The following is a 13,435-nucleotide window of genomic DNA, read 5'->3' on the forward strand; positions in this document are numbered from 1 at the left end:
CCTCAGTGTTTAAACTCGGCTTACAAACGAGCTGTGTTTCTCCCGCTAAAGCCTTGGAAAAGCCTCGCATCTGGCAGAGCCATAGAGGGAGGCGGCTAACCTGAGAAAGGCGCCCGGGCGTTGGGAGCGGGGCTGGGCTGAGCTGGCGGGGAAAGGTGCCGGGCGTTTGGCGGAGGGGGCCCTCTCCCTCCAGACTCCCTTGGATGTTTTTCTCATCGTAGGTCTTTGGCCATGAACCCCATCCAGAGACCTGAGATGTACATCATCGGCGCCCAGCCGGTGTGCAGCCAGCTGCCGGGGCTCTCCCCCGGGCAGCGCAAGCTCTGCCAGCTCTACCAGGAGCACATGGTGTTCATCGGGGAAGGGGCCCGCAGTGCCATCAAGGAATGCCAGTACCAGTTTCGGCAGCGGCGCTGGAACTGCAGCACGGTGGACAACACCTCCGTCTTTGGGCGAGTTATGAAAATAGGTAGGAGCACCCGGCATGGGGCAGGTGCGGGGCACAGGCCCGCTGTCCCTGTGCAGCTTTCTCCCTTTCTTCAAATACACGGGAAGGAGTGATGAGCCCCGTTAGCACCGCTCCTAAAGCTGCCTTTAACGAGCTTTTCCTTTTGCTTGGCGTGCTGGCTCTGCCTGTGCACTGCCTGCTCCCGGGCGGGTGGCAGCAGTGCACCTGAGCCACAGCAGGAGCTAGCTGGGGCAGCGGGGGGGACGGACACTTTCTTTTGGGGGGCCATGGGAAGGTCAGGAAGAGGAGGGCTGCTTTTGTTTTGTATGCTTGTTAAAAAGGTAGGGAGGGAAGAAGCTGGAGCCAGGAACAATGGACACGTGCTATCATTCCCAGCATCTGGAGTGCCCTCGGACAGGGAATGCAGTCCTGAAATGTGGGAAATATGGACTCCCCTGGCATGGGGTGTGTGTGTCCCCCCCCTCCCTGTTGTGCCACTTTCTGCGTAAACTTAAGAGATTTTTATAATTCCTGTCCTGCTGACCATAAGAGGCACATTGACGGGCCATTACTGCACTTGAATTGAGGTGTGACCTGGCTACATTGTCCCGGCTCCTTTTGAAATGCAGTCATCTGATGGCAAGAAACTGAGAAATCCGGGCTCAGTTTGATGTGTCCGACAGCCAGGACAATAAAGAAAAGGTGTTAAAATGGCTGCTTACACACACACACACACACACACACACACACACACACACACACACACTCACACACACTCACTCACTCTCTCCAACCTCACGTTTTCTTTCCCACCCACAAAGCTGATCATTTACACTGAAGAATCCAGAACCAGCACTATTTCTCGGCTGTAAGGTCAAGGAAAACACTTAGCATGGGATGGAAAAAGACTTGCAGCTCACGCACACATACACACACACACACCTCTATGACCCCCCTGCTGCCCCCAGCGTTTCTTACACCTTTTTGGCCTCACTGTAAAAAAAACATGCATAAGCAGCAGGACAAAGAGAGATGCATCTTTAATAGCTTTGGGGCATCGAGGCAATAGGACACTGGGGTAAACAAGTCCCTTGATTCCTTCCATTTGATCTTGGAAATCTTGCGTGTCATCCTGGAGAATATTAGGGATTTTTTGGCATGTGTTATTCAACCGTTCAGAATCCCTGTTTCAGCCCACCAGAGCCATTCTAATTCCTCCCTTTCTACCCAGCTCATACCTCGACAAATCCTCCTCACTCCTCTGGAGTGCTCCACTGGGAAATGCTGTTTCCTGACACATACTTTCAGCTCCTGACACACATCCAAGGCATCTGCGCATCACTGATCTCTCACTTTCTGGTAGCAAGGGTGGTGGCCAGATGAGGCTGCACACAGTCCCAGATTGTTAAAGCTTGTGCTTCAGGGCATGAAAACTGAAATTTCAGCCAACAAAGGGAAATAACAGAAAATATACCTCCATCTCTCCCTTCTGGTGTTCCTTCTGCACGTGTAACTGATCCCAAAGAATAGGTGTATTTCAGATCCTCAAAGAGATCCTAGTGATTCCACAAGGATGCAAAAAAATAGGAATTTTCCCTTGTGGAGCAAACCTCTTCTTCAGTACCGTTCTGCAGCTCCAAGTTGGTCCAATGGGTGAATCCACACCTGCAGAAAGAAGTTAGGGGGAACTAAGAGAAGACAAAGTTCAGAGGTGAAGGATGAAAAGCAGTAAGGAAGGATGAAAAGGTGTATAGGAAGAAGGGACTAGAGTAGCTAGTGGAAGAGGGAAGATTCCTCCTCTCTAAAATCAATTTGATTCTCCGTCTTTAGATGCGGAGTAGATTTGGGTTTTGGTGAGGAAGGAGGTGGTGTGGGCGTGTGATGGGTATGTCCAGTAGTCCTGCTGCTGGTTGATTTGTGTACGTGTGGATTTGTCTGCTGGGTGTGCTGTTGTACCTCTATTAGGAATCTGCTGATGGTAGTGTCTGTGAGGTGACTGTGGTTTCCCGCTGTTTAAAAATCTATCCTAACAGAGAGTTTTGAAGCCAGTTCCTTTAGGTTCTCTGGTCAGTTGGGGCATGGTCAGATGTTTACACTTCAGCACAAAATAGCACAGAAGAGAAAAAATGGCACAGAAGAAAAAAGTCAGCAAAGGTGGCTTGGGGTCTTACAGGGTTTGAGATGGTTCACTGCTGTTGTCTAAGTTAGCAGTAAGCTGTTGTGAAGGGGAATGCAGCCTCTCTTCTCTTAGTTCTACCGTTTGCTTTTACTTGGTAATGAGGCATCATTGTGCATCATTCCAGCAAATCTGTTTTCCACTCTGGTGAAGAAAACAAAGCCTTTCAGTCTCTCAGGTCGCATCAACTATAAAGTCCTTTTTCCCTGGGTTCAGACTGTGTGCCTGTCTCCTGTTTTCAAGCTCTGAGCCCCAGTTCTGGACCACAGCCCTTTTTCCGTATGCTGTGCCAGTGGCACGAGAAAGGTCTGGAGACCAGAATATCTGCAGGAGTGCAGAGGCATGCCAGAGTGTTGTGGAGAGGATGGGGAAAAAAGAGATAAGAAGGACTCAGAAGGTGTATAGTGTGCCAGCAACCCTTGGCTGCCCACCCACTGATGGAGGCATGGCATATATTATATGATTTCTTTAGCTGCTCTAGATTGTGAGAGGGGAGGAGAACCTGCACTGGCCAAGTCCAAAGCCTGGGAGAACCTCGGGAGAGCATTCACTCAGAAACCTGGAAGATTAGTTCCCTTTCCCCCTTGCGGAACTTGGCTCAGCTTGGAAACGGGAGACCCGGTCGGTCTGTGTTTAATCATTACACCTTCATTTTGTGCATTTCATAGAGGTGAGGCAGTCCAGTGATACAAAGCTTTTTGTAGAGGCATACGTAGCACTGAAGCAGGCTGCTTTCTAGCATTTTCATACTGTTTGTGTTGTTGTGAGAATTGTTCTTACCTTTTAAACAGGTTTTATTCAATAATGATATCTGGCGATATACAAAAAGTTTCCTTCTGAAGTTGCTTCTTGTTCTGTCAATACAGATTTTAGACTACATGTGTATGCATGTATATGTCCATACATTATCTACAGATACATTCCTTACTTCTAGATTTATAAGGGAGAGGACAGAGCACCCAAAAAGGTCATTAGAATTCCCTCAGGGGAGGAGAGAACATGCCTCCTTCACCACAATCCTAAACATAAGGCTGGGGTTTTCAGGTTAGTCCAGTCATTTCTGGAACCAAAGGTCTTCTCCCTTCTGTCTTTTCAATTCCAAAGGGGGAAAAAAAACCAAACGAAAAAAAACCCACAAAACCACACCAAAAACCGGTGTCATAAAAGAAGAGAACAAAGAGAAATATTTTTCCTCGTTTTGGCACTTTTTTGGCCAAACTTTAGGGAAATGCTTTGTTGTTTGTTTTTTTTTTTAAAGTAAGTTGAAATTAAAAAATTTTCGTTAAAAACATTAGCGCGACACATTTTTATCATCTTTGCATCAGTTTGCCCACTAGGGTCCGTTTTCCTCCCAGCTCCTTCTCGTACAGCTCCAGAACAGCAAGCCGCGGGGCCCAACACCTCGCCCGGTTACAGCTCATCCTCTCCGGTGCCCCCCGACGGCTGCCGCGGCCCCGGGCTCCCCTCTGCTGGTGGCGGTGGCCGGCGGGCACAGGAGGGCAGCAGAGCTCCGCGGAGCTCCGTGCTTGCGGGCAGAGCCTTCTGGGCATCGTCCCAGTCCCCTGGCTGGAGCCCACCGCTCGGGAGAGGTCGGCAGAAGTGTTAATGCTTGTTCATGTTTGCACACATTTGGGGGAATAATGCCCCTGTCTGTTTAGATACATGATGGCACGGTGGTGTGGAACCAGAGTGAATGTTGAGACAATGGGTGAAATCCCAAATAGTTTTTCAAGGCTGGAAGGTGTGATAGGAGAGCAGAGAAAACTAGGATGTATAAGCCCATAATTGCCAGCTACCAATTTGCTTTGTATTAGTGCAGGGTTTCACACACACATCCAGTCCTGCTTCCCAAACCAAGTCTTCCAAACGTGTATCTACTGAGCAACGTGGTTTGTTCTGCTTTGTGGGCAGCAAGAGACAGAAAAAAACAACCATCATGACTTGCTTCAGCCTCTCCTACCACCGTCCTCAGTAGCTTAAAACCATATGGATCCAGGGGCTGCACATTGAGTTGTCATGCTGCTACATCTGAAACGTGATAGTTAAAACAAGTGTAAATCCAGTCGGTGCTTTCAGGGATCTCAATAAAGCTGTGAGGCTGCTAAGCACCTGGAGCCATTCAGGCTCAGTTGCACAAGCTGTAACACCGGGAGGTCCTTTCCTTGTGTGTTTTTTAGTCTCTGTAGATTCAGGGAGTGCTCTACTTAACAGGACGATTGGTGTGTCTGCAGGGCTCTTGCCGTGCAGGCACAGACTGGTAGGGGCAGAACTGCACATTGCACTGTTACTTTAAAATACCCATAATGTACAAAACAAACTAGATGAGAAAAAGCTTGATTTTGCTTGCTGAGAAAATGACCATAACTCCCTATTGGACCAGTTTCAGCTAAACTGTCTTAATTAGGAGTCATTCCTCTTTTCCTCTTGGATTAGGGAGGTTTTGGAGGGACATAGTCCTCTTCGTATGACTTGCTAGTAAGGCACGGCTTTCTATATTATGTGTCTCACAGCATTTTATTAGCCTTGCACTACTCCAGAGCAGAAGCTCTTAGTTTGCAGTTAATTTATGTGGGGGGGGAGGAATCACAAGTGTTCTCCAAGGTGCATGCCATTCACAGCTTTGCCTTTGTCTTGGGTCATTACCATTAAGCTGGTGATATGCTGCTATTAATTACAGATTGTCAGCACATGCAAATTGGAACAAGAGCATACCAAAAGCATCAGCTCAGTCCTGCTGAGGGAGCTGGCACTGAGAGCCTCGTGGGCTGGTGACAAACTGTTGCTGGAGGATCTGCCCTCTGAAGTAATTCAAATTTGCTTGAGAGCAATAGAGGGTCACCTCCTGCTGGGTTTGGTGTAAGTAGCTCTTCACAACCAGATTGCTTATTCTAATTAAGCTTTGGCAGTTGTTCTCTTTATCACCTGAAAGTTTGGTGATGCACACAATGACTTTGGAGGGGTCAGTTTAGCTTATTCATTACACCGTGTGGTGAGAGTGCAGGTGTGGATTGCCTCCCTCTCCTCATCCCCCTCTACTCACCCCCTTCAGACCCACAGCACTTGCTGGTGCAGCACACTTGGCCTCATGCAGTGTTCTGGCTGCGTTGGTGCCCCGGTCAAATTGGGGCTGAATCACTGCCAGGAATACATAGCTGGAGACCCGATCCAGCTGCTTGGCTCAGACTCTAAGCTGTATAGAGCATACACTCCAAGCAGGGCAGTCTCTAGTAAACCTGCTAATGGAAAGTCTTTTCATTTATTATTGTCTACATGGGAAAGTTCTACTTGTTCCAGCACTGCAGTTTTGTAGGTGTTGGGAGAGCCTCTGCCTTGAGGCTTTACTGTAAAAATGGGTTTCCTTAAGTTTGTCTCAGAACGATTCTCAGCTGATCTTACGTAAACCAAAATTAAGGTCAATAAACTGAGAAGCCCATAAAGGGTGCTTCTCTCTATTAAATGAAAACCATTCCAGAGTGATCTCTGGCTCAACCAGAGCACTCTTTTTGCACAGACCCAACCTTGCTAGTTGTTTTTGATTATTATTGGCAAATTCAGTGTCTGAGGCAGCAGCTGTATTTTCAACAACTGAATAACCCTCTTGCTGCTTGAAAGTTTCCTCTGGGTTAAAATGAGAGGATGCCGAAGGGTTGATCTGAGGGGAAGTAGGTTGAGCAGTCGCTGCCTATGGTGTTGCTGTTTCTTTTGGGCAAGGCCTGGACTTTCCAGGGCTCTTAAATGGTCAAACGTAAGTATAATAAAAATAATAAACATTGAGGAACAGTACCTAAAAATTGATGAAGAACATGCTCTTCCCATGAATATTCCTCCAGGCGACATCATGAATCTCAGCCTCTGTGTGTCAGAGAATCAGATTTGGGTTTGGTCCTGGTTACACAGAAACCTCCATCTCTGGGCAAGCAGTTGACTGGAGCTGTTACCATGAAATGAAACAAAAAATGGGACACAAGCATGTGTTATGACAGTTCCCCCTCTACCAGAATGAACTGATGCCCTTGTGCTTGACCACCCCAGTCCTTTGTTCCAGTTAATTATGTGCACTGTCTTGGAGCATACCACGTCCTGCTCTCTGGAGCCTGTTCCCTTGCTCCTTGCTGCACATCGTGTTTGTTACACGGGGTCCATCCCTTGTTAATTTGCTTCTTGTGTCTCTCACAGGTAGCCGGGAGACCGCTTTCACCTACGCTGTCAGTGCTGCTGGGGTGGTGAACGCCATCAGCCGGGCTTGCCGCGAAGGAGAGCTCTCCAGCTGTGGCTGCAGCCGGACTGCCCGGCCCAAGGACTTGCCCCGAGACTGGCTGTGGGGTGGCTGCGGGGATAACGTGGAGTATGGATATCGTTTTGCCAAGGAGTTTGTGGATGCGAAGGAGAGGGAGAAGAACTATGTGAGAGGTTCAGAGGAGCAGGCTCGTATGCTGATGAACTTGCAGAACAACGAGGCTGGTCGCCGGGTAAGACGAGTGCTGACCCTTTCCTCTTTCTCAGAGGCAGATTGAGAAGGCTTGAGATAGCTAGATACCAAATTACTTGAAGGTTTGATGAGGGATAGCCCAGTGATGCCCCATTAACCCCCTTGAAACAGTGGGTATTCACACTTCCTCTATTTTTGTGAATATTGCAAGCATTACTGACAATATTACATTCCCGTATTAACAGCAGACTCTCATTGCCAGCTGAAGCCAGTGAGTTTTTGAGTCTGTTGAGATACTCCATGGCACACATGTGCAGTAATGTAAGCCCTTTCCAAATAAACTAGCTGCTCTCATGTCCCACTGTCAAGGTTTACATGTCAGATACTGGCTTCACAGAGCTGCCCAAATGCCAGGCTGGTGGAGAAGAGGAGAATCTATTGGCATCTACTACCGTTGTTCATATTTTGGAGGGTAAAGGCCAGAAGCAAACATTGCATCAGGCTACCTGGCTATCTCAGAAACTTGGGTCTTGCTCAGTTAACTTGGTATTGGGCAAAGTAAATAATGTGCATCAGGTAATAGACATTTTCTGAGAAGATACAGTTTTGATCTGGAGACCCCTAGAGATAAAATATCCATCAATTCCCCATGTAGTATTCTAGCGTCATGAATCACCCTGTTTCAACACTTGCCTCATTATCATGTGAATTTATCTGCTGTCAGCTTCCAATCAGTTCTTTTTGTGACTTTTACAGCTAGATCCAAAAGCCCCTTAGTAATCACAATTTCCTCTGCATAGAAGTATTTATGTGCTGTAATTTATTCACCACTCTTGCTTAACAAACTACATTGAGCACTGAAGACTTGCTGACATTCAGATGTTCTCATCAGCCATCAAATAATTTTCACCTCACTGTAGTGTACCCTTTCCAGTTTTCCCATATACAGAACCTGGATGCCCAAATTACATGCTGGATTCTGGCATGAGTCTCACTTGATGCTGTAGATGTAGGTGAAATTGCCCTCTTTGTATGCATTCAGTGCACATACATTTGCTTTTTACATAATCCCTCTGTCTGTGATTAAGAGCCCAGAATGTGCAGCATTGTTTATGGTGTGATACAACTATGCAATTCTTAAATGTGATATCCCATATATGATACAACTCTGTAATCCTGCCTCTTTCCAAATGCAGAACAGGATGCTTACTTTTGAACATTTGTGCCTTCTCCAGAGAGTGTTTAAAATTTTTATCATTCTTCCCTAGTAGCGAGCTTTTCTAAGGTTAGTTTTTTTCTAGTGCATATTAAAAAGTCCAATTAAGTGTACTTAGCCTTACTTTTATGCACATTCTTAACTGATATCCTTAGCTTCCTTATCAACTTTCTACCCTTTCCTACTTCTAATTGTTACTGAATTATCTTTCCTTTTCCTGTGTGTCTTGTCTTTTCTGCACGTAACTTTGGGTTAATTTTGCCACCAAAGAAGATTTGTTCTGGTTTTTTGATTGTGAAATCAGTGTGTCTAGTTGAAGCATTGAAAATACTCCAGTCTTTTGCAAAATAAAATTGGGGTAAGTTTGCAGTAGGTGGAAAACTGTGGACTTGAAAGCTGCAGAACTCAGCAGGTTTTGGTTTGGGGTTGGGTTGTGTTTTTTTTTTTTTCTTGGTAGGGCGGGGGGGTCTGCATTTGCTTAGAAACTGGGGGTCATTCCTCCTCAGAGTAGTAGCCTGAAAGTGACATTCTTCTCTTCATGACTTGCTTTGAAAACCTTATACATCTGGAGTCACGAACTTGGATTACTACAAATAAATACTCTGCCTAAAACGGAGTGAATATGTTACGAGACTTTTTAACAGCTGGTCCTGTTGCCTGGAGGGATCTGGAGACAGAAAATGGCCAATATTTTGAGGCACCAGTCGGATTGTAGTAGCATCTGTGTTAGAAGATCAATCAGAAGACACTTGCTTCATAGCATGGGTAAAACACTACCCTGTCTTGTTACTCTTGTTATATGGGCAAGAATCATAGAAGCATAGAATGTCTTGGGTTAGAAGGGACTTCTAGGGGTCATCTAATCCAAACCCCTACAGTAAGCAGGGACATCTTACACTAGAACAGATTGCTCAGAGCCCCATCAAGCCTGGCCTTTAATGTCTCCAGGGATGGGGCCTCCACCACCTCTCTAGGCAACCTGTCCCAGTGATCCACCACCCTCATATTAAAGAACTTTTTCCTAATGTCCAACCTAATCCAACTGGGCTGTGATTTCAGATGATGGTATGGTTTTAGGTGGAAGAAAGTTTTGGCCCACTATAAGGATAGAGCTAAAAACAGTTATGTTCTGCCTTTATTGCAGTGCAGAAAGTTGTTTAAATTGTGCTTGGAATGTTGCGGTGCCCGTGCTTCTCTGGACTCCATAGACAAGCTCTCAAGGTGATTTCTGTGTCTGTAGTTAGCCCAGGGCCTGGACAAAAGCTTTCCAAAGGGCTCAGCAAAAGACAGTGTTATATCAAGCTTGGTTTTTGTAGACTCTGTAGAACAGATAGCCACAGAAAATAACCTTATATTAAATCAACACAAGCAATTTTATATTAAATTAAGTGGAAGTATAAACCGGTGTGTAATTAAGCTTGTGGATTCCAAAGAACTCTGATAAGCAAAGGGAGCTGGTTAGTAAACTCAGTCGACGAACTCCATGTGGAGGAGGTCTGGAAATTTTTCAAGGCAGAGATGCTAAAGCCATTACAATTCTATATGCCAAGCAAGAGGAAAAAGCTTGTAGGAAGAATATCCAGACCTCACTGAATGAATAACTGCCACAGAGAAACTGTTAGGGATAGACCAAGAGCCTACTAAGAATGGAAAAAAAGAAGTAATAGCAAATAAATAATGCAGAGCTCTGTCTTAGAGGTCAAGAAGTGTAAAGATGAAGTGAGAACAGTGAAAAAACCATGCCAACCTGGGCCTTGAAAAGGGTAGTAAAATAAACAATGAAAGTTTTTAAAAGTTTGTAAATTAGAGGAGATTGGAAGAAAGGCAGCTTCTTGTCAGTGGGACAGGGCTGAGTCTAAAGACAGAGTAGTTTTCATCCCCAAAATAAATGAGTGTTTTACTTGGGGCTTCAAGTCAGAATAAGGGGCATTGCTCGTGGGGAGGGGTACCATATGTCTGCTGCAAAATGGAGATGTCTTTTTCTGTCAACATGTCTGCTTGAGGAGTAAGTGCTCCTAGTGTAGACTTTTATATTTCCCTGGAAATGTGTTTTTGGGGGAAGCCAGGTAGGGTGTCCTAGGGGCAAGCAAGGTCTGTCCCATTAGGCAGTGGCCAATGGTGCTTGCACCCTGTGGGAGCAAACAAGGCATGAGGATGCAGCCGTTGTGCTCAGACAGGTAGGGGGTACTGAAGTTTGGGGCCAGCAGACCTGGGATGTATGAGATGGTGTAGGGGGCAGCTGGTAGAGGGGAGCTGAGATTGGGTCATATGATTCCAATGGGAGTCAAGGGCAGGAAAAGGTTGGGAGAATGGAGGGCTCTGGAGTAAATGAGACTGAGGCTTTGGGGTGGATTGAGTGGGTGTGATTGGGAGTAGTGAGGAATGGAGATGCTGGGATTGGGAAAGAAGGTGAATATGAAAGGATCTGGATGGAGATGAGACCTGGGGTGGCTCTGACATGGCATTGCAATGGGTTCCAGAGTTGTCTGATCAGGATGGTATTTGGTCAGTACAGGGCAGTCTTTCCTCCTGACTCTTAGGAATGTATTCACGTGGGAGCAAAGGAGAAAGGCTGGAAATGGAAATGATGACCACCACACTGGAAGCAAAACTCAAGCAGTGTAAAGCCTGAGTCACAGGGAGTGCCCACTTTCTTTTTGGCACTCTCAAGCAGCTGGCACCTGGCAGCACAGGCAGTATGACCTCAGCAGCATTTTCAGGAGAACCTGGGGGAAAGGATGTCTCAGGGGAAGAGGCAAAATAGGAAATAATGTGAGAAGAATTTCTCAAAGATTGATCACACAGTCTTTTAGAACATCACTGATTTCCCAAAAAAACAAAATACATCTGATAGTACTCATTTACCTGAACTTCTGTGAGGCATTTAATGTATTTCCCAAATGGGAGGCATTTGGTTAAGTTGGGAAAGACAAGAGATATGAGATGGACAAGAAACTGGTTCAGGGAAAGATGTCTGTAAGTTGTGTGAAAGGACATCTTGATCCTAAGATCAATTAGGAGAGTTCTTTGAGGACCTGCCTCAAGACCAGCACTTAGTATTTTTGTTTCTCATCCTCAAAACAAAAAATAGGAATGGGCTGGTGAAGACCCCATCATTTGGGATCTTGTATTAAAAACATTTTTAGTCATTAGGAAACAAGGAGAAAAGAATTGGTCACAGCAGTTAGCTGCAGATGACTGCAGATGTAATGCGGCTTGCAAGGTGGTAAATATCCTATAATGTATTAAGAAAAGTCTTTTCATAAAGCATGAGGGAATACTAATGCCATTGTATTAAGCTTTCATGAAGCCTCAAAGTATTGTATGTTTTCATATTTCCAAGCAAAATTACCTCAGACCATAAAAGGCATGTTATGGCTGATCCAAGGAATAGGAATCTTTCTCAAGAAACTGGGGTGGAATAGCTTGCCATGTATAGCCTAGTGAAGTGAAAGTTGAGAGAGGGTATGACTGATGTCTGTGTTAGTGGGAGAAATAATAGGGAAGGAAAAGTACTTTTCAAGCAAAAGGCCAATTTGGCACAATAGCAAATGGGCATGAAGTGAATACATTTAAGGCGGAAATTAGAAAAAGATACTTTATCATCGGAATAGCGATCAGAATAATGGTGGCTGAAAACCTAATTGCTTTTATAAGGACACTCTATACATGTAAGGAAAATACTATTTGAAGAAGTGCCTACAATAGCAAGAGATCATATTAATATCCAAGGAGGGGGACTCCCATCTTAGTCCTGCATTCCTAAAATTCTGAGATTCTGGTTTTGGAAGTAGGAAGGTGCATTTGTAACTCCACACTCGTGAAAGCTGGTGCTGAAAAAAGGAACTAGAAACACGGCAGTGAGCAGTGCTAAGTGACCAGCAGGTGCCATCCCACATAGAGCCTTGCGCCACTTTCCCAGCTAGTGTTTTCAGTTGATGTTTTCTGATTTCTAGGCAGACTTTTGGCATGCCCCCTCACTCAGTTTTCTGTGGGTGTGAAAGTTCTCCTTGAACCCTGAGGAGCTCTGGCAGCAGGAGGGAAGATTGTCCCTGCTCTCTGTCATTGTAAGAAGAAGACAACATGAACGGGAGGGGACCAGGGGTCTTTTATCTTTCAGGCAGTCCTGACCCCGTCACCCCTTCACTCCACATTGGAGTCCTTGTGGTGGTGGCTCCTGGCTTTATTGCCCTTGTTTGTTTGTCTTTGGCTGTTATCTCGATATGTCCTTTCCTTACATCTGTCTTTTTCTTACAATTGGTCTCCATTACCCTCTCTTATTTCCCCTTTTTCCTTATCTGTCACCCTGTCTGGTGGACTGTGACGGTCAGTCCTGCCACACTGTTTACCCAGTCGGCATATGGCAGGCCTCAGTCATCAGTCACTCAAACCAGTGCCAGAAGAGCCTGGAAGGGGGTCTGGCTAATTGACCACATAGGAATTCTCCATTAATTCTCTTCCCATTCCCATCCTTGCAAGGAAAGAATTGGAAGAGAACTTGGGCTTATGGGAAAGGGATTTAAGCCTTTCCATTTAGAGGCGTTTTCAACCTGCTTAAGTGGCATGGCCATCGATCAGACCCTGCCCTCAGAACTGCATGTGGGGTCTGTTATTCTTTACCTTGACCCGAGCCCAGTCAGAGAGGAATTATCCAATTTCCTCTGCTTTCTCCCCATCCGGGCAGCCAAGGGGGAGAGTGGGAGAGCCATTTAGCAGCTGAAGCTATGGTTACTTCTGTGGGACATTGATAGTGGGGGCTGTGGGGGGCTGAGTGGCGCCATGCTTACCTGTGATAACTGGTAGCATTTGCGTTCCCCAGCACAGCTACTACCCACATGGGCCAGATGTTTTGAGCATCAGTTGCTTAAAGCCAAGTCAGAGTGAACTCAGTCCCATGACATTAGCTGAGGGGGATCAAGTTGCAGTGTTTTTATAAAGGAACAAAGCCCGGGATTAGGAAGAATCGTAATACTTTATAAAAACACATGCAAGGGCAAGGGAGGCATGAGTGGCCTGGGATTTCACAGAACCATAACCAAAAAGTGCTAACACAAGCTTATAAAAAGCAGGCTGGCAGCACAGTGAGGATATAGTAAGTGTCTGGGGCTCGGGAAATTCAGCTGTAGCTTTGTCTGGGTATAGTACAGCAGGAATCCTTAAGTAACG

The 13,435-nt window shown here is 45.9% G+C and overlaps 1 protein-coding gene across 1 annotated transcript in view; it reads left to right on the forward strand.

Annotated features, from left to right (window-relative positions):
• The first annotated feature begins 217 nt into the window (after positions 1-217).
• WNT5B (wingless-type MMTV integration site family, member 5B) overlaps positions 218-13,435 on the forward strand; it is a 15,895-nt gene continuing 2,677 nt past the window's right edge. Inside the window, 2 exon segments of the mRNA XM_009995205.1 lie at positions 218-469; positions 6,801-7,093. Of these exon segments, the coding sequence (XP_009993507.1) occupies positions 232-469; positions 6,801-7,093 (531 nt within the window). The 5' untranslated portion in view covers positions 218-231.

This window comes from Chaetura pelagica, unplaced genomic scaffold (genome assembly GCF_000747805.2).
Source record: "Chaetura pelagica isolate M959 unplaced genomic scaffold, ChaPel_1.0 scaffold343, whole genome shotgun sequence".
NCBI lineage: Eukaryota > Metazoa > Chordata > Aves > Apodiformes > Apodidae > Chaetura > Chaetura pelagica.